Raw genomic sequence first — 22,081 nt, 5'->3', positions numbered from 1 at the left:
GTCATGGCATACATGTGATGGACAAAATGTTTGCATGCTAGGAGAGTCCCAAAAAAATTTACAAAAGTAGGTATTGTACCTAGAGGTACAACAAAGTTGATTTAAGCCTCGAACTAGATCAAATAGAGATTTTATGGTGAAATTAAAAAAATTTTACAATCCAAGAATGATTTAAAATGGTGATTTGGAGTTCGAGGATCAATTTAGAGTCAAACTGAAATTTTCATAATCTAGGGGCAAAATGGTCATTTTGCCACCTAAGGTTAAGATGTGAGTGTTGGATGATTTTTTTGACTATGATGGATCATTTGGAGTATGATTTGAGGTTGAGAAGTGAAAAATTTTAATTTCGATATTTTTCAGAGCATAGGGGTAAAATGGTAGTTTTACCACCTCGGGGGTAAATTGGTAAATTTTCACCCCCGACACTTGTCAAGACCAAGGAATTTTATTCATCATGGAAATGGATAAACATGAGAAATGTGTGGTGGAGAATTAAAGAATTAAAAGTCAAATATTTAAAATTTGAACCAATAAGGAAATGTCATGTGTCATGCTTTTATTATTTTATTGTTTCTTTATAAAAAGACATAAAAATCAGCCCATTTCTCCCATAGTGGTCGGCCAAACCAGAAGAGAAGAGAAACCAAGGAAGAACAAACCCTAGGTGGGAAAAATCAAAGAGAAAGTGTTGGAATTCAAGGATTTGATAAAGCAAAGGTAAAATTTCTTTGATTTTGCTAGTGATTTACCTTACCCATGCATTTCTCCTTAATTTTCATGGTTGGATTGTATGTTTTCATGGGGAAATCATGGTTGGCCGAATGGGTTTGGTGAGAGAAATGATGTTGGAATTGTTTGATTTTGAGTTATGTTGGTGTTTAAAGTTAGTTAAGCATGTTTAGAAACAAAATAACAAGAAAAAAAATCCATTTTCCCATGAACCTTCAATGGCCGAACCCTATGTGAAGTGTAGAAGTAATGAATTGATTTTGTGATCAAGTGAATTGGTTGAAAAATTGATGAAATGATGATTTATGGTGAGAAAATGGAATGGGAAAATTTTCAGTGATAGTGCACCACAATGGCTGAAATTTTCAAGAAGAATTGTGAGGGTTGTTAGGCTGAATTTTAGATTATTGGAATTGTATTTAGTGAATTGATATATTAGAAATGAAATGGAGCAATTTGGAGCCAAATCGGACATAATTATCATTTAATCGGGTAATAGGCCGAATTAGGTCAACACCGCATTTAAGAGGTAGTCGGATAAATTGCATATCATATCATGCATATACACCGAGCCTGAATTGATTTTATAATGGTCGAGCATTAATGTGGTGAATTATGTATTGTACATTGTGGATAGGTGGTGAGTAAATTATACTGGTAAAAGTACAGAGATTGTACTTGAAGATTGAGATTAGGAGTACATCGACTCCTAGAACTGTGAGTAACCTTACTATCGTCTTAATTATCTAAAGTGGTTTTTATTCGATTTTATGATTTATGAAAAATGAGTTTAAATGGTAAACCTTTATGTTTATAAACAAAATGTATTTAAATGAAAAGATTTTATAAATTGTTTTGAAATTGAATGATGATTTTGAAAATAGAGTAATTGGAGACTCCTGATGTATTATAAATTTATGATTTAAATTGATGGCTTATGTTAATGTGTTGGCATGACTGGCTAGGTTGTGTTTTTGGTGAACTGTATGAATTGTTCTGTTTTACATTTACAGGCTGGATAGTATTATATTAGTCATCTCATGCTGTCAAAATTGTGTTGTATGGTGGATTTAACTTGCTGTAGGGGGCGAGTTTTCTATGGACCAGCCTATTAGAGGGTCACGGAATCCCGATATATTTTACCTCGGTTGGAGAGGTGAGTAGGATAACTCCTGAGGTATAACTTTAGAGTTCACTTCATGCTAAACCACCACGTGAGGGGGAACTCAGCCAACGCCAAGGAACGGCTGTGTTTTCTAAATAAAAACATGATTTATGCATACATAACTTTTAATAGCCTTGGCAGACTCGGTTTGGGATAGCCCTCGGCCAAGGTATCCTGATAACTGAGTATGATAATGATTTGGCATGAGCCAAGGTTTTTAAGAAAGTCATAAGCCATGTTAATTACTCGATTTATATGAATTGATTTTATTTGGTTGAAACAAGTTGAAAGGTGATGAATTTCAGTATGTTAAACTGTTTTATCTGTCTCCACTTACTCACCTTTAGATAGTTTAGATGGTGTCTGTTTACTCACTAGGATTTTATAATCTCACCACCCTCATTTCCTCACATTTCAGGCTCGGGAAATTTCATAGTTAGCTGACTTTGACAAGGACCTTCATTTGGACTTGAATCGGCAAAAGCTGTAGGTTTTCAGCTTCCGATGCATTTTGGTTAGATGTGGGCCCATGTGTCGCTGTAAAAGTAATTTTATGCTTTGGTTATTTGCTTTATAGTATATATGAATATAATTAACTTTTACGCTATAAGAATTATTTACCGATAGCTTTATAAAAATTATTTTACAAGAAAATAGTTATTTTATTGAATATTTTTATTATATTCAAATGGTCAAATTTTCACTTTAAATGAACGTTTTAGATACTTAATTTGTTTTTAAATCACTCAATATATATTTTCTGCTTACCTACTACATTTTTAGCAAGTTTTGAGATTTTCGACAAAAAATGAAGAAAATGTCCCTGTGAGCCAGAAAACAATATGTTATGTTCTAATTTAGAAATGACTCGTAATCCTTCGAATTACGATATTTGATAACTATTACTCACTAGGGAAGTGCGAAAGCTGATACGAGAGCCTTGTAAGGTTTCGATCGGCATTCGGGATGAAAAATGTCTGTCGAGGCTTCACGACGGTTGTCACGGGCCCGATGGAGAGTTCCGGGTCGTGACAAACTCGATGGTATAAACAAGTATAATGCCATAGGCAATGTAAATCCCAAAGAAGGAGCAAAGCTCTTGCATGAGTTGAGGGACCCTTTGTCCTGTACCACCCAACCATGTTAAGATACAACCGATGCCTCCAATGATAGATGATGATAGGAAAGAGCTCATCCTATTGCATTTCTCGAGCAGGAAAGAGGTGATTAAAAGTAAAGGCATTTCCGTTAACCCGTTGACGAAGACACTCAAATACAAGCTAAAGTCTAACTGTCCGACATACAACATCAGACCAAAGTATGCTATTCCATTTCCAAAAGCATACAAGATTAGGACAAGGAGACACCAAATAGCCTATCTTCTCTCAAAGAGAATTGTAATTGAAGAGTTAAAATTACTAATGGTATTTTCCCTTTGAAGTGGTGGTAGTTGGCCTAAATTTATTCACGTCTAATAAGTCTTTTAAGAAATTTGTCTTAAAGCTGTGATTGCTTCTTCTGTATAGCCTCGCATGAATAGCAACCTTGGTGATTCAACAACAAGATGATAAGCTATGACACAATAAACAGATACTGGAATTCCAGTACAAAGATAAAGCACTCTCCAAGAATATCTTCTAGTTGAAAAGGCTAAAACTGGCAAGAAGAGTGTTCCATATGAGAAGAACAAGTGGTCGAGAATTCCAACTCTTCCTTGCCAATTCCTTCCCACCCTTTCGGTTAACAAGACGACGGTGCATGTGACTAGTGAGCCACGACCAAGTCCTGAGAAAAATCTTATTATGACGTACATCCAGATATTACTAGAGAATGCTGGAAGAATTCCAGTTACTGACATTATTAGACAAGAAACAAACAACAACTTCTTCTTACCAAGGAAGGAGTTAGCATACATTGCCAACAAGATCCCACCTAGCATGCATCTCGCTTAGTGAGAAGATATTGGTAAACCTTGGATGAATGAACTGGAACACTGAAGTTCCCACTCTGAAATGATTGTCTTTGAAGCACGATCACTCAATGCCCATGCAAACTTGGGAATTTCACATATATTAGAGCTTGAATTGCATAGTGTATTGTCGATGCAATGAAAAGTTGGTTGGGCATTGGTGAAGACACTAATGAAGGAATTTTGTGCATCAAACAATGATGCAAAAGCAACAAGGATAGATTGGAATGCTTGAGCCCAACCAAAACTCTCAAGACTTTCTTCTATTATATCATCTATCGTTGGATTGTTTTGAGCAGGTTGTAATGAATCTGTCATATTAACTGCACGTTTGGTACAGGGAATAGATAAGCTACTCCCTGTCTATTCCCAAGGGAATAGCTTACCTCCGTTTGGTACAAAGAATGCCTATTATCTAGTAATAGCTATTCTTTAAAATGGGGTAAAACTCAGGCGTAACTATACCCGAGCTTCCCCATGGGTTTTGCTACTCCATGACTAAGGGAATAGCTCTAAAATGTGATAAGACTAAAATACTCCTTATAACTTAAATCCTCAATGTTCTGCTGAATATAAAAATTTCAAGCGCTAATTTCTCTTTGATACTGACTCTACGATGTAGCTTCTTGTTCTGGTGAAGGCATTTTATTTAGAGCTAGTTATGCAGCACCTTTAAGCTGAACGGGTTTCACAGGATTCGACAACGGTGGCAAAGGAGCAAATAATTTCTTCACAGAAAGCTCAAGAGGCTTTGCATGCTTAAAAAACGAGTGCTTCAATAATTTCTCTGCAGTCGATCTCTTTCTTTGATCTTTCACCAGGCACATCGTAACCATATCTTTGAAAGACTTGGAGAACTTTTTATCACAATCTTGATCAAGTCGTGGAGGAGCATTTTGTATGGTCATCAAGAGAACTTTCATGGGCGGATATTTGGAAAAAGGTGCATGACCATGGGCCAACTCCAATGTTGTTATGCCAAATGACCATATATCTGCCTTGGAGTTATATCTAGTTTCTGGCTGCATGACCTCCGGTGCCATCCAGCAAGGAGTCCCCACAAAGGTATTTCTTGAAAGTTATCTGTCTCTTGAATCGAACATGCAAGCTGAAACACCGAAGTCAGTGAGCTTAACTGTTCCATTGTTATCAAGTATATGTTCCCAGCCTTGACATCCCGATGAATATGTCTTTGTCGGTGAAGATAATCTAATGCCTTAAGAGTTTCCTTAAGAATGAAAGCGATAGCAGCCTCCTCGAATCCATCGGGATAAGCCGTTTTCATGCGATGCAAGCAAGAACCCTCCGACATGAACGGCATGACTACCCAAAGGTTGCGGTCAACTACGAAGGAAGAATATGCCCAAAGAACACTAAGTTCTTTCATCGTCGGGCCTCTGAACGACGTAGAAAAAATACTATCTGAGCTCTTAAAAAAGATAGTGGTGAATGGGTGGAATCGCAATAGGAGATGGAAGATGAGGCTTGTGACTTTTTCACAAAATTATTTTCTTCATCAAGGCCAACGTTAATTGAGCATGTGCTTACTGCTATACAACTGAAGGTCTCTGAGAATATGAATATTGAGTTGAATGCTGATATTACCATCAAAGAAGTTAGATCAGCATTATTCCACATGCACCCCACAAAAGCCCCTGGTCCCGATGGATTGCCTACTTTGTTTTTCCGAAAATATTGGCATAAGATGAGTAAGTTTGTTCACCAATTTGTTGTTGAATTCTTGGAAGGTTCATTCCCTTTTCAGGATATTAATCACACGCTTATTATGCTCATTCCAAAGATTGCCCAGGCTGAAGAAATTTCTTAGTTTCGACCCATCAACTTATGTAATGTGCTCTACAAGATAGCTTCAAAAGTTCTCACCAACAGACTTAAACCTTTTTTGAATCATGTGATTGCTGATAATCAGAGTGCTTTTGTTCCTGGGAGATTAATTTCAAACAACGTTATTGTGGCACATGAAATAATTCATCACTTGCACAATAAAAGACAAGGATCAATGGGTAAATTTGCATTGAAACTGGATATGAGTAAAGCATATGATAAAGTTGAGTGGGTGTTTGTACAGGAAATAATGAAAAAGATGGGTTTCAACAATCTATTTGTGGATAAGGTGATTAAATGCTTGACTTCTGTGTCCTACTCGGTGCTGATCAATGGTGTCCCAGGAAGGAAAATCCTTCCTTCTCGTGGGCTTCGTCAAGGTGACCCTTTATCCCCATATTTATATGTGATCATATCCGAGGCCCTATCAGGATTGTTAGCAATGGCTAAAGCCTCCAAGGATATTTTAGGTATTGAAATTTGAAGAGGAGGTCCGAATGTGACTCATTTACTTTTTGCGGATGATAGCATGCTTTTTGGGAAAGTTAACAGGTCAGAGCTGATGGCTTTAAAAAACATTTTTTAGAGGTATGAATTAGCCTATGGCCAAAAAATTAATTGTGATAAATCAGTGATTCTGTTTAGTAGAAACACTTCTAGAGTGGAAAAGGAGATGGCTTGTCAAATGTTGGGCATCAAAAATGAACAATGGGAAGGTTTTTTCCTTGAAATGTCATTAATCAGTGGAGGGTCGAAGAGACAAATATTTAGTTATGTGAAGGAAAGAGTAACGAAAAGAGTTCTGAACTGGAAAAATAAATTCCTGTCAGCTGCTGGTCGAGAAACGTTGATTAAGGCTGTAGCTCAAGCAGTGCCAAACTATGTAATGAACTATTTTAAACTCCCAGAGCCCATTTGCAAAGATATAGATTCAGTGATAGCAAGGTTTTGGTGGAATGGTGATGATTCAAAACACAAGGTACATTGGAAGAGCTGGAAATCGTTGTGTCTTTCTAAATTCTCTGGAGGATTGGGATTTAGAGATACTCGTTGCTTTAATTTAGCATTGCTGGCAAAACAAGGGTGCAGATTACAAATGCAACAGCTAACTCTTGCTTATAAAATTCTTAAAGCGAGATATTTTCCAAGGGTTAATTTTATGGATGCCCCTGTTGGGTCTAATCCCAGTTACCTATGGAGAAGCATCAAAGAAAATCAGCAAATCCTTAAAAAAGGCTTAGTATGGAGAGTTGGCAATGGCAATGATATTCAGGTATTGGAGGACTCTTGGATCCCATATGAAACACCTCGGGTTGCAATGGCATATGAGGAAAATGTGAGTAACTCAATGATGGTGTCTAAACTTATCGATGCAGGAGGTGGGAAGTGGGATGAAGCGAAAGTTATGCAGTGTTTTCCTCCTTATGAGAGTAATTTAATTTTGTCTATCCCTCTCAGTGTGAGGCTTCCTGTTGATAGACAGGTGTGGGCTATCAATAAGCATGGAAAATATACAGTTAAGTCTAGTTATCGCTTGATTTCATCTCTCCTAGATGATTCTGAACCTGGCTGTTCATCCAGTTCGGTCGATGGCTTTTGGAAGGAAATTTGAAAGCTCTTTATTCCGCGTAAAATTATCTTCTTTGTGTGGAAAGCCTTGAAAAGTGCTCTTCCAACCAAGAAAGCATTAAGCCAGCGGAAAATTAATGTAGACAGTATCTGTGTTTTTTGCCAGGAGGATGAAGAAACTGATTTTCATATTTTATGTTGTTGTCAATTTGCGAGGGCAATGTGGTTATCTTCAAAACGAGGATTTAGGGACATAAGAGCACATTCCACATCTGTTTTTGATTGGATTTTCTAGGTAAGTTATAATCTTGGCCCTGAAGATGTTGGAGAAATAGCTTTCATTTTGTGGGCTATATGGAAAGCAAGAAATTTAATAATCTTTGGCAACCAGATTATGAATCCTGTTCAGGTGCTTGAGCTGGGACTTGACATGAAAAATCAATATCATATGGCTATAGAGGTTAGTGCAACAAAGAATCGGGTAATGGAGAGAGAAAATAGAGGTTGTCGTTCGTGTGGACTGTCCCTGCATTTAGATGCAGCAATGGACCAAGTTGATGGATCTATGAGAGTAGGTGCTGGATTTATCATAAGAAGACCGAATGGTGGTTTTCTTTGTGCTGCTGGAAGGAAAATACAGTATTGTGCAAGTGTGGAGGAAGCTGAGTTATGAGCTTTGGTTTGGGCGTTAAGTTGTTGTGTTAAAGAACAAATTATGCTTGCTGATGTTTTTCTGGACAAACAAGTAGTTACGGGATGGATTAAAAAGCAGCAATTTACTGGAGCTTTGGGACATCTAATCGAGGATTGTGCAATTTTGATGGAAAGGATAAACTGTCAAGCCATTGATTTCTGCTCAAGAGAGACCAACCGGACAGCACATTCAATTGCCCAGATTGCTAAAAGAATGATGGATGAGATGATAGAATGGAAGGACTCTTCACATCTACCAGTGTTGATTCTAGAAGCTGTTGATATTGATAGACTTCCGTTCCTAAGACATGAAGGGTAATTTGAATTTGATTCTGAGATTGTCTTATCCCATGATTGATGAGTACTCTTTTTTCCTTATTATAGGTTTGTCCCACTGGGTTTACTATGATAAGGTTTTTAACGAGGCTCAAATCCATAGGGTGAGTAACAAATGGGTTAGGATGTCTGTTTTTTTGGTCTAATGTTGTTAATCTTTATGTTTTTTGACAATTGTGGTATTAATGAAATGAATTTTCAGTTCAAAAAAAAAATATGTGGAGTTTTTGGAGTACTGACGTGGTCCAATCCTGATAAGAGTCTTGGTTCTCGTTTGACGCAACAGGCTTACAAATTCATGGCAAGATGGCTCATTCATGACATTTATCCAAAGCTTGAATGCAATTTCTCAACTTAGTTCAGTTAAAGTTTTTGTAGTCATTAGCTTAATTAGATTTGTAAGGAGGGGGTGACATGGAGTTCTATTTATCAAATTTTTTTTTATTAGAAAGCTGAAGTAAAAATTTCATTGCTGATCAAGACAGGATTACAAAAGGCGGCAGCTTACGGGAAGAAGACCACGACACCGCTTAACTGGTGGTGGTGTCATGGCCTCTGTAGTCAAAAGCAACAGCGAGGAAAGGATTCCCTGAAACAAAAATTCTACACGAGCTGCACACCTAAATATCAGGTAGAGTAGGAGTAGAGAGGGTCGTTGCTAGACGAAGACCACGACACCACTTAAGTGGTGGGCGCGTGATGATGGCCCCTGCAATCAAAAGCAACAGCGAGGAAAGGATTCCCTGTACAAAATATTCTATACAAGAGCTGCACACTTTAATATAAGGTGGAGTAGGAATAGAGGTATTAGCAAACTTTAATCTTTCTTGCGAACTCCTAGGAAAAAGTCTTAGGGAGGATTGGAGGAGTGGGCTGCTTTTAATTCACTACGACGCAATTGGAGGAAACAACAAAGTTTGGTGTATTGTTGTAATGAATTATATGCTGTCCATCACCTAACTTTGCCTAATTTCTATTTACTTCAAATTAATTAGAATTACTAATTACTTAAGCCTTGAAAGATTATTAATATTCAATTTAATGATAATTAATGTGTGTTCAATTAGTATATTTTCTAAAAACATATTTATGTAATTCTTATTTAATTATGGTTTAAACTATCTAACAATGAAATTTAACAGAGAATCTAATTTTTTTACATGGTTTATTAAATTTGAATTTAAATAAAATAATAATAATAATAAATTTTATATTCAATTATAATAACCTTTTTGAAAAATAATAATAATTGTCATTAATGATTGGAAAGATTACACATGGAATGTCTATTCGAATCTACTGTCAATCGACTTTAAACTCATCGCGGCATCAAAATAACCCAAATAGGTTTCACAAACTAACCTTAGAGCCTGTTTGGCCTGACTTTTTTTTAACTTAAAAGCTAATATAAAACTTTTATGAAAAATAATAATTTTTAAAATTAGACTAAATCTGTTAGGTAAATTTAATTTTATAAATTCTTTTGTATAGATAAGATGTTCGGTAAAATAATTTATATAAGTTCTAATTTTGGTTAAAATTACTATAAAGGGTTCACAATAAAAAAAAGTTAAATTTATTAATTTATTTATTTGAAATAAAGTTTTAGAAATATAAAAAGTCTTTTTATATAACATAAAATTTATAATTAATAATAAATCATATAAAAATAGAAACAGATAATGTTGGAATTATTTTTAATAGATAATGACATTTTTGAAACAAAAAGAAAAAATTCTTTTGAAAAAGAGACACGTTTGTAAAAAAAGAGAGAAAAAAAAAAAGCTCCTCTTTGGGGCTTCTTCTGAAGCTCTTTTTATAAAAAAAAAAAAAATTCTTTAAAAATAAGTTACTTTTTGTATAAGAGCTTTTTAAAATCCCTATTTTGCTTAACTTTTGCTTTTAAAATATAGATAAACTAAAAAAAAATAGACCAAACCAGCACTTATTATATTTATGTCTCGCCATTGATGCATGTTTAAATTTTTTCAATGAGAATATGCGTTATATGAATAGATAGATGTTATTTACATGCAAGTAATGTGTTTGATTTATGTTGAAAAAGAAAAATTACGAGTTGAAATAGGATCATCTCTGGCTTAATTTATAACACATTTTTAAGTCAAATACTTTTATAATTTTAGATTATAGATAAAGATAAATAAACTATTAGTATTACATAGTACTATCATACATATCATAGCATTATAATAATTATTCTCTAGTTGGCAATTTGAAGTCAACAAAAATTATCTAATTATTTTTCTATTGTGTTTAACTAAGTTTATATATTTTTATTTTGAATCAAATAAACTCTTATGATTAAAGGTTGATTAATTTTCATTTGTCAAAATATCACTTGTCATTTAAAACTCATATCGCACTGACATAGTACTAACGTGAATAGTGAAAATTATCACATGATCGTGTCATTATATCACATCAGTATGTCATGTCATAATCTATTATGAGATGTCACTATATCACGTTAACATCATATGACATAAAATGACAAATACTATTTTGACTAAGTTAACTATTAGTCATAAGTGTTTATTTAATTCAAAAATATAAAGTTTTGATTAAACACAATTAAAAAATAAGAACTTATTTGAATTTTTTGAAATAGTTTAGGGAATTTTTAGATATTATACTATGCTTTTATTATTTATTGATGATAGATTAAAATAGGATAAAATACCTAGACCTTTTAAGTTTTAATCAAAATTTCAAGCAAATCCATTAGTTTTCGAAGTGGACACTCCACCCTAAAAAATATCTTTCGCTAGACACATAAGTCCAGCCATTAATCAACAGTTAGTATTTTTATTAGTTTGATGACGTGACATTATTGAAAAGACAATTTTTATCTTTTATTAATTTTAAAAATTACTATTATATAATTTTTTTCACCCAAAAAAAAATTCAAGAGAGCACCAGGTCGGTGCTACTAGGGGTGCTCCTCTCGCTTGGGGAGCACATGCCTTGGGATGGCCAACCAGTCCACATTATTTGAGAGAAAAAAAGATATTTTAATCTTTTCATATTTTTGTTAATGGTGTTTATACTTTTGAGTTTCATTGTTTATTTTAAAAACTAATGAACCTATATGAAATTTCGATTAAAATTTAAGAAGGTATAGACATTTTACCCGTAAAAATAAATAAACTATTACTATTGCATAGTACTACATAGATGTTAGATCATAGCTAGATATAATAATTAATCTCCAATTGGCAACTTGATGTAGGTGAAAACACTCCAATAAGCCATCTATGTAAAGGATTCGTCACGGCTTGTTTCCCTTGCAAGTTGCATACTAGAAATTTTCTCTTCTGGTTTTAATTAGTTTCTGAAAATTATTTTTCATTGCCGGTGAGATGGAAACAGATAAGTATTTGAAAATTATGGAGGAGCTGACCAGCAATGCTCATGAGATGCAGGAAAAACTATTGGAGGAAATATTAAAACGAAATGCAGGAACTGAATATCTAAAAGGCTACCTCCATGGCCAAGCCGACAAGAAACTGTTCAAAGAGAATGTTCCCATTTCGACTTACGAAGATATCATGCCTTATATTGACCGAATTGCCAACGGAGAGCCATCAGATATCCTTTTGGCTGATCTTGTACTCGGATTTCTACGAAGGTATATAATTTTTTTAAATGACAAAATACCTGTTCTACTTCGACACAGGTTAAATTTTCATGTAATTAGTATTACATTTTAATTATTTATTCATTTTAAATCAATTATGATATTGTTTTGTCTTTCCCTTGTGATTTATAACAATTCTTTAAAAAATTAACAAAATGTAAAAAATAAAATATCAAAATTAAGCCATATATAGAAATAAATTACCATATCTATTTTGGACGTAGCACTGGCACTACGGGAGGGAAGCGAAAGTTGATACCGTACACAGCTGAGAGTTTGGACAAAATGTGTTTACAACCAATCCTAGCTGAGGCTGTCATGGGAAAGTAAGAGACTTTGCTCAATTATTTATTTATTTATTTGGGTTGTTCTTGACAGATATTTTGCAGTCCAATTAATTAAATAGCTAACTTTGTGGAATTACAGATATTTTGATGGCTTAGACAAAGGAAAAGGAATGTACTTTCTTTTTGCCAATCCAGAGGTTGAAACTCCATGTGGTTTAATGGAAAGCTCGTATACTACAACCTACTTTAAGAGCAGTGGCTTCGAAAACAGTGTGGCTAAAATCTGCACAAGCCCTGTTGAGATAATCTTGTGCTTAGACACCCAGCAGAGCATGTACTGCCAATTATTGATTGGTTTACTTCAAAGTGATCAAGTTTTGAGGGTTGCTACAATCTTTGCATCTACTTTGGTTCGGAGCATTAAGTTTTTAGAAGATTGCTGGAAAGAGCTATGCTTTAACATAAGGACAGGTCGTGCAAGCGATTGGATTACTGATGCAGGATGCAGAAATGCATTGTCTTCAGTCCTCACCGAGCCAAATCCAGAGTTGGCTGATTCAATAGAACGTGCATGCGGAGGACAATCATGGCAAGGGATAGTTAAAAAGCTTTTCCCTAAAACAAAGTATATTGGTGTTCTTGTTACAGGAAGTATGAGCCAATATATCAAGATTCTTGATTTCTATTGTGGTGGCCTGCCTCTAGTTTCAGAATATTATTCTTGTTCTGAAGCTGTTTGTGGTATCAATTTAAAACCTCTAAGCAAGCCCTCGGAAGTCTCTTACACCTTTCTTCCCAATATGGCCTACTTTGAATTTCTACCTGTGAAAGAAGACAATGAAAAGTTGACTCAAGAATCTAGGGAAACAGAGAATAAAAATGAAGATATTGAACCTGTTGATCTTGTGAATGTGAAGCTTGGTCAATGTTACGAACTACTTGTCACAACTCTTACAGGTAATATTTTCGCTTTTTAAATTAACAAACGTATTCTTGTCTCTTCTTCCTGAGAACATATATAAATATATTACTCTACTTATTGTCAATTGGCTTTAGACTGAATGCATACCTAAAAATTTAACATGGTATCAAAGTCAGATTCTGCCCCCTTGTTGACCCTCCATGAGTCATCTTTATACGAGAAATTTATGCTCGTGATAACCATTCTTTTTTCCAGGTCTATATCGATACAATGTTGGAGATGTTCTTATGGCAACTGGTTTCCACAATAATGCTCCTCAATTCCGGTTTATAGAGCGGAAAAATGTGGCTTTAAACCTTGAATTTGAAAAAACTACTGAAACAGACCTCTCAAGAGCAGTGACAGATGCCGAAGTCCTCCTTGAGCCCCTTGGCTTTCTCTTGATTGGGCACACTAGTTATGCTGACACCTCATCGAAACCAGGTCACTATGTATTATTTTGGGAGCTTAAGATTCCAGGAACTAGCGATATGCCAAAGGTAGATCCCAAGATAATGGAACAATGCTGCTCTACGGTGGAAAAATCATTCAATTATCAGTATGGATTTCTTAGGAAGAACGGAGTAATTGGCTCTTTAGAGATCAGAGTGGTAAAATATGGAACCTTTGATGCACTTATGGATTTCTATGTATCGAGGGGTGCTTCCATTACTCAATACAAGACACCCTGTTGCATCAAACTGGAAGATGCCATTAACGTATTGGACTCCAAGGTGGTGGGAAGATACTTCAGCCCCAAAACTCCTTTTTAAGATGCATCCAATTCTATGTTTGTCCTGTGACTTTGGTGAAATTTAAAGCCTCTTGCAGAAATGTAATATGCATCTGCATTGATTGGAAATAGCTTAAGTTAGTTCTTGGTATCAGCTTCCTTTGTTTATCAAGTTCAATTTCTATTTGACTTTGTTGATGTATAAGACCTTCACCAATAGTAAATCGTTTTTCATTTTTTGTTTTTTTTATTTATCAATATAGTTTGGAAAAATTTATAAGATTTCAATTGAACAAGTTACATTAAGTTAAAAGTGGAGTAAAATGCATGATCCCTAACTATTTAATCGTGTTCCATTTTGATCTTTTAACTTTTAAATTATTTCAATTGAATCCTCAACTCATTAATCGGTTGAGTTTTATCTTTTGGAAATTTAATCTATGAAATTAACTAAAATGTACGCAAAAGCTAATCACTATTAATTTCAAAAAAATTAATTGTTGACATAACTATTATGATTACAATCGTTTATGAAATTAGTATTAAAAGACTAGAAAATTGATAATTTTGATAGACATCGGTAAATTATCGAGTTTATTGACATTAAAATTTAATTGACAAGAATTTTGTTCAAATTTCAAATTTGGAGCTACAAAAAAAAGTGGTGGCGCATATAAATAATTATTCCTTTTTCCTCCTTAACGAATTCCTTATGATAAATTGTAACCTTATAATGACACCCGAGCATTTGACTCATTGGTTGATGTATGATCCCCTGTTTAAGTTAGATATCGGTAAATTATTTCCACAAGATTATAGTGGAAGATAATTTCCACTAGGTTAAGTTAGAATTTTTGAAAACCTAAGATATTAATCTTTAAATTAAATGTTAGAATCCCTCACACACTTTTCTTCTTCCATCTTTTAGTTGCACAACAAATAATTTATCCTTTGTAGTTGGTATAGATTGTGTTTAACAAAGTTGTGCTTTTAATTTTTCATCTAAATTCAATATATAAATTTAACAGGTAAAGCAAATAGTTTTTGGATAGTGAAAATAAGCAAAGGAAAGAAAAAAAAAGGGTAAAAGCTGGCTAGGTGTATGGAATTTGTATTGGAATTAAAAAAATTTCTATGGAACATTTTAAAAGGAGAAAATTGGTGTAAAGTTGAGATTATTTATTTTATAATTTATTTAATATGGTATAATACATACTCTTGAAGTTTAAATTTAAACAAAAAAGAAAAGATTATTCTATATAACTTGTAGAGAAAGAAACACAAGGAATTACAACACCGACTGTCTAAGCTGTATATAATGGAGAATACGATCGATGCTAAGAATTATTGCTCTGATCATCCATCCATATTCTCCATGGCGTCTTTGAAATCCTTCTTCTTTTTCTTTCTTTTGCTCTCTTTCTTATGCCCTCTTGGTGCTGCTGAAAACTGCAGCAACCACCGATTTGATGAAGGCAAAACCTTTGCCTCCTGCAACGACTTACCGTCGTTGGATTGCTCACTTCATTGGAACTACATCTCGTCGTCTCAAACAGTCGAGATTGCGTTTAGGCAGAGCGGTGTTGACAAGTCACCAAGATGGATTTCCTGGGCTATCAATCCCGAGGCAAAGGGCATGGTTGGTTCACAAGCTTTGGTTGCGTTTCGGAAAGATGATGGAACCATGGCGGCTTACACTTCTCCTATAACAAGTTACGCAACTCAGCTTGAACAAGGGGACATCAGTTTCCGTGTTGATCGGGTTTCCTCCATGATTAAAGATAACGAGATGATTATCTTTGCAACTTTGGCACTGCCTGCCAACACCACAACCGTGAATCACCTTTGGCAAGTAGGACCGTTAGTCGGGGATGTTCCTGGGATGCACCGATTGTCTGGTCCAAATGTCGGTTCAATGGGAACCTTGGATTTTCGCTCGGGCAAGGTTGTTATAGACAGGACAAGTTCAAGAAGCTGTTGGAAAATAGTTCATGGAGTTCTATGCACATTCGGATGGGGTTTTCTGATACCCGTTGGAGCTTTGATAGCAAGGCATGGAAAACACTTCCTGGGGCCAAGGCCTGCATGGTTTCATGCCCATATATTTTGTCAATGCACAGCTTATTTGTTGGGTTTGGCGGGCGGGATCATTGGTGTTTTGCTTTGGCTTGGCGTAGTTGGAGTCGGAGTTGAAGGAGGAAGCCATCAATACATTGGTATTTCCCTTCTTTGTCTTGGAGCCATTCAAGGAATAGTAGGCTATTACAGACCAATCAAGGAAGATAGAAAGAGAATCTACTTCAACATCTTTCACTATTCGGTTGGCTACGGAACCATTGGCTTAAGCATTGCCAATGTCTTCTTAGGGTTTCACATGGTGCATTTTGGGATCCGGACTTGGCCTCAATTGACCTACATTGCTGCACTCTCATTCTTGGGATTTATTGCCCTTATCTTAGAAGCAGTCGCTTGTTTCAAGAGGATCAACGCATCAAAGACTACCATGCAGAATCAAATAGTTGCTTAGAAATAATATTAAGCTTTGCTCTTTTAGACTTCTTTCCAGGTTTTTGCCTCAAGTTGTTTTTGTTTTTCATTTCAGTTCTTTTCGAGGTTATTCTCCAGTCTCATGACTCTTGTTTTTCGAAAAGCTAGTATAATTAGTTCAAGTATCCTAGCAATATCGAGTTTTGACACATTTTTTAGATCATATTTTTAATACAAGAATTATTTGTCTAAATTCCAGAGCATGCTTTCAATATGTAAGGTTTATTTGAATTTTTTTTCTTTATTATCGAAACAAGTCATGATATCCAAATATGTTTGACAAATGATAAAAAAATTATAGCTCAAATAAGGTGAATAAAAATTTTTATAAGTTAAAATGGTTTTAAGCGAATGTACCTCTACAAATTGTTATAGGAAATTGCCTTTCAAAAAAAACTTGTTATAGGAAATCATACATCATTAATTACTTGCCAAGAAAGGTCAACAAAGAATGATGAAAATAAAAATCATGATAAGTGATAGACTGATGGGATATACATGCTCAATAATATATAGTATAAGAATTCTCATATAAACACATAATCTGCCATATGCCACTTTACAATTTAAAACTATCTGTACAAACAAGATCAATAAACACACAATCTGCACATATCCCATTTTACAATCAACTAAGCTCCTGTGTACTCAAAAGCCCTGCTCCTTGCCATTCGAAAGCCATGGCAACCATATGTATTCTATTTTCTCACTTCACAATTCTCTGCAAAACCAGCAAAGTAAGAAACATTACACATTGTGGCTAGTCAAGTGCTCAGTTGATTTGCAACCCAAGCAATACATGCAAACACTGTCTTCCAGTTTGAAAAGCAACAAGGTCGAACAGATCATCCAAAGTGAAATGATGAGGACACACCTTGTATAAACATCCCAGAAGCTGTCTTTTGGGTCCCCCTCCCTCGCCCCGATAGTTTACTTCACAAAATTGCTACATTTCGGTCATTCACAACTGTCTAGGGAATTTAACTCAAAAGACAATCAAGATAATCCAATAATAAGGCCAACTTTCAAGAAAATTAAGAGCACAAATTCAGAACAACAGTTGGCACTGACTCTACAGAATGCTCCAGCTCCAAAGTTCTGTGAGATAGCAGATGCTGCTAGTTAAGAGGAGAAACCAGTTAAGCAGTTGACTCATGCTTGTACCTCATAAAGCAATCAGTTACCAATGTAACGTCAAACAGCCATATATACCTACAATTCCAATAGGCAACTACTACCTAACCTCAAAACATTCAAGCTTGTCTTGATATAAACCTTTACCTCTTGCAAACCAGAAACACAACTCTCTTTGTAGTCTAATCAGTTCATTGCATAAAGAACTTCAATGGTCAAACTACAACCCAAGCTAAATATTATGAATGGCACAATGACACATCACTAGCTAAGTTGCAACTTGACTTCCAAATTATCCACATTCAAAGAAGTTAAAACTTAAAACAAGGTCATGACAGGATAAACCAACATTGTCAGTACAACTACAGCATCAGAGCATCAAGAATCTCAGCTGAAATTGACAGTTTATCCTCTTGGTAAACCTTAGAAATCACCATCAGCCATGTATCTTGATCAATTGCATTTCCTTTTGCTAGACTATTCAAAACCATCAATAGTAACTTCATGTCTGCTTTCTGACACAATCCAGAGACAAATTTATGTATTCTTGCACAATGCGGCACATAGCCCTTAAAAATCATCTCATCCAAAATGAATGCTGCTTCCTTGAACTGCAATCCACCACAAAAGCCATCAAAAAGCAACCTATATGACACAACATCAGGTTTACACCCCTGCCTTGGCATATCTTCAAATAAATCATTAGCTTCACTCCACTTCCCTTCCTTGCACAACCCACCAATTAAGATGTTATAACTAATGACATCTGGCTTACACTGTTTGTTTGCCATATCTTCAAGAACTCTGTAAGCTGCTTCGAAATCCTTTACCTTACAGAACCCATTAATCATCACATTGTAGGTAACCGTATCCAGTTTACACTCATTTAAAGCCATTTCCTCAAAGATCCCAAGAGCCTCGTCCTGTCTCCCAACGTTAAAATGCCCACTAACTAAAGTAGAATATATAGATGAATCCACTTTCATCTTATTCCCAACCATTTCCTCCTTAAGCCTAATTGCCAAACTCAACTCACCAATCCTACAAAGCCCTTTAATCATCATGGAGTAAGTACATGGATTGGGAAACAGACCGTGAAGCCTAACCATATCCGCCTTCAACTTAAATGCTTCCTTTACCTTCATCTCCATACAAAGCCCTCGAATCAACGTCCCAAACGTCACTGCATTAGGCTTGACACCTTTCCTCTGCATTTCATCAAACAGGTTTGAAGCATCATCCAAACACCTACTTAAACAGCAGGCACGTAGCAATATATTATAAGTACAAGCATCCGGGCGGGCATATTTTTCCATACCGAAAAACACTTGCTTCATTTCATCAAACTTTTCGCTCAACAAAAGCGCGTTCAACAACGAGTTCACAGACTTTACTGTCCTTTGGCAACGATACTCAGGCATTCCCTCGAACAATTGCAGTGCACGTTTGTGCAAGCACGCACGACCATAGAACTTCATGGCATTGCAAAAGATGATCTCTTGTGGGACTAAACGGGTATCATTTTTGAGTTGGTGAAGAACTTGTTCCATTTCGTCAAACATTCTGGCCCTGCCAAGCTTGGTTATGATGAGATCATAGGAAAGCGGGGAGTAGCGGAAGGGTTTGCCGGAAGGTTTAGGGTCTGGGTTTGGGTTTTTGAAGAGGTTGAAAGCGAGGGTCGGATCTTTTTCGCTGCGGAGTAGAGAGGAGAGCCTAAAAGGAGAGATGGGTTTTGGAGTTTTCATGTTTTGCTTTGTTTTCCTTCTTGTTTCTGTGTTTTGGTTTGGGAAAAGAAAGGAGTAACTGAAATTTGAAAGGCTCGTTTGGCGCCAAGATTTCCGTTGAAGCTTAACAAGTTAACCTGTCGAAAAAAAAGCTGGGGTCAACATGAAATTATTATTTTATTACATAAATAATATATATCTTAATTTAAAAATAATTTTGAAAATATATTTTAAAAAATTAAAAGATCAATCAAAATTTTTCTATATTATTTTGAGTATGATAAAGGGCAAGAAGGTTGTTTTTCTTTCTTTACCTTTGGTATGAAAGATGAAAAATAAGAAGAAGGAAATTAGGGATAAAAATATAAAATAATTAACATAAATAGGAAAAGGTTTTACCTTCTACTTTTGAAAGTATTATAAAAGAAAATGAAAAACGATAAGGGGAGTGTGAAATTTGAATATAAAAAAGAAAACTTGAAATTGTAAGATTTTATAGTAAAGTTTATCGTACATACGAATACTTCGTATAACAAAATTATGAAGTTTTTTTATTTTTATTTTAATAAAAAAAGATTCAAACTCGACATGCAACTACTAGTTAGTTAAATGCTTAGGTGCAACATGCCAATTGTACTTCCATGGAATCATATAGTGATTTACCTACCACCTAAGTTAAGATACAAGCACTGCCTCCTATCAGAGATGTTGATAGAATGGAGCTCTTCCTATATCATTTCTTAAGCATGAAGAAGGTAATTAGAGGCGAACCCATTTCTACTAAAATGCTGAAAAGAGTACTCAAATACAAGTTAAAATCCATTTGTCCAAACACCCAACATCAAATTAACCCTAGTATGCTATTCCATTTCCAAAAGAATTGTCACGACTCGAAACCATCCTTGAGTCCGTAACAACCGCAGCGATGTCTCGATAGACACTCATCCTCCGAATACCATATCAAGATCTCGCAAAGCTTTTGTATCAATTTTTTATTTTTCTTGTGGTTAATCGTTGTCAAATGTCGTATTTTAGAGACTTTTAAGCCTTTTACCGATTTAAAACAGTGGAAAAATAAATTTCATTTCTCAGGGGCATTTTGGTCTTTTTTCGTCAAAAATTTCAAATTCTATCAAAATGTAGTAATTAAGCGAGAAATGCTTATTTCAAAATCAAAATTAAATTTGAATGTCTAAAACGTGATTTAAAATGGAATTATAACCATTTAAATAAAATAAAAATATTTGACAAAATATTCTATTTTCTTACAAATTAATATTTATAGAGTATTCTGGAAATTATTTTTAGTAGAGTAAAAGTTAAATATATTTATACAACTATAATACGGAAAACTAAGTATGAAATCTAATTTACAGTGCTACGTGGGCCCACAAATGAACAAAAGTAGTAAAGATAGTAAACCTACATTTCTTGAAGTAGTATGGCCAACTATAGTTCTCGACGATGTCTGCTATCTACAGGCTAATCCGGCCTGAAATGATGGGATAAAAAAAGGGTGAGATTATAAAATCTCAGTGAGTAAACAAACACCATCTAAATAATCTAAAGGCGAGTAAAGGGAGACAAATAAAAATAATTCATTTCAGCAAATTTTTCACAACACGAATATTCATTTCAACCAAATGAAATCATTTTATTTAAATCAAGTAATCAGTATGGCTTATGAATTTCTTAAAAGCTTGGCTCATGTCAAAAATTATTATCATACTCAGTTATCTAGGATACCTTGACCGAGGGCTATCCCAACTGAGTCTGCCAAGGCTATTAGAAAGTCATGTACGCATAAATCATGTTTTTATTTTGAAAACATAGTCGTTCCTTGGCGTTGGCTGAGTTCCCCCTCACGTGGTGGTTTGACGTGAAGTGAACTCTAAAAGTTATACCTCGGGAGTTACCCTACTCGCCTCTCCAACAGAGGTAAAAATATAACGGGATTTTGTGCCCCTGTTATAGGCTGGTCCACAAAACCTCGCCACTGCAGTAGCTAATCTTTAATCCACCAATTGATCAAATCTCAATGGCATAGCATGGCAATTACATTACTAACCAATTTATCAAGGCAAAACAGACAGTTCATATTTTTCAACACAAGTATAAATTCATCCAATCATGCCAATTTATCACAAGCCATTTAATTCAAATCATAATTTACAATAAATCACATGGTCTTCAATTACTCAAATTTTCAAATCCAACAATCTATTTTCAAATCAATTTATAAAAAATTCAATTTATTTTATAATTTTATTTATTTTATAAATTCATGTTTTCTTATAAAACAAGAAATTCATCATTTAAAATAATTTTCACAAATCACAAAATTGAATAAAAACTATTCTAGATAATTCAGACGATAATAGGTTTTCTCACAGTATTAGGAGTAGAAATACTCCTATCTTCTGCCCTCGGGTGCAGTCTCTTACCCGAAACAATTGACTCACCACCTATCCATAATCCATGACACAAAATTCAATAAATTGTGTCAATTTATCATAAATTATTTCAGGCTCTTATCCATGCGTATGCACTAGATAGGATTTAAAATGTCTGGACAATCGCTTAATTGCGGTGTCCGACCTAACTCACCTATACACAGTGTAAATTCCTAAAATCCCCAATTCGACTCCAATTCCATCCATTTCAATTTCAACTATCCAATTATATCCACAATACCTCAATTACTGTGAATTTGATCCAATTTATCAGT

The 22,081-nt window shown here is 34.9% G+C and overlaps 3 protein-coding genes and 2 pseudogenes across 3 annotated transcripts; 3 read left to right on the top strand and 2 right to left on the bottom strand.

The window, feature by feature from the left end:
- Positions 1–4,378: 4,378 nt before the first annotated feature.
- LOC148761615 (uncharacterized) lies at positions 4,379–5,253 on the bottom strand (annotated as a pseudogene).
- A 633-nt stretch (positions 5,254–5,886) lies between these two features.
- On the top strand, positions 5,887–7,953 carry LOC148761614 (uncharacterized). Its single transcript, XM_088808662.1, has 3 exons — positions 5,887–6,181; positions 6,542–7,296; positions 7,576–7,953. The coding sequence occupies exons 1-3, from the start codon at positions 5,887–5,889 to the stop codon at positions 7,951–7,953; spliced, it is 1,428 nt and encodes a 475-aa protein (XP_088664788.1).
- Positions 7,954–11,683: 3,730 nt separating this feature from the next.
- LOC148761613 (indole-3-acetic acid-amido synthetase GH3.17-like) lies at positions 11,684–13,988 on the top strand. The gene is made up of 4 exons (XM_088808498.1): positions 11,684–11,958; positions 12,192–12,293; positions 12,394–13,211; positions 13,432–13,988. Exons 1-4 carry the CDS (start codon positions 11,690–11,692, stop codon positions 13,986–13,988), a joined length of 1,746 nt encoding a protein of 581 aa, XP_088664624.1. The 5' UTR covers positions 11,684–11,689.
- A 1,278-nt stretch (positions 13,989–15,266) lies between these two features.
- LOC108662751 (cytochrome b561 and DOMON domain-containing protein At5g48750 pseudogene) lies at positions 15,267–16,475 on the top strand (annotated as a pseudogene).
- Positions 16,476–16,952: 477 nt separating this feature from the next.
- On the bottom strand, positions 16,953–19,485 carry LOC148761612 (uncharacterized). Its single transcript, XM_088808497.1, has 2 exons — positions 17,370–19,485; positions 16,953–17,216 (listed from the first exon to the last, which is right to left on the bottom strand). Exon 1 carries the CDS (start codon positions 19,372–19,374, stop codon positions 17,992–17,994), a length of 1,383 nt encoding a protein of 460 aa, XP_088664623.1. The 5' UTR covers positions 19,375–19,485; the 3' UTR covers positions 16,953–17,216; positions 17,370–17,991.
- Between the last annotated feature and the right edge of the window lie 2,596 nt (positions 19,486–22,081).

This window comes from Theobroma cacao, chromosome 7 (genome assembly GCF_053813885.1).
Source record: "Theobroma cacao isolate CCN51 chromosome 7, ASM5381388v1, whole genome shotgun sequence".
Lineage (NCBI taxonomy): Eukaryota > Viridiplantae > Streptophyta > Magnoliopsida > Malvales > Malvaceae > Theobroma > Theobroma cacao.
This window is presented reverse-complemented; position numbering and strand designations above follow the sequence as displayed.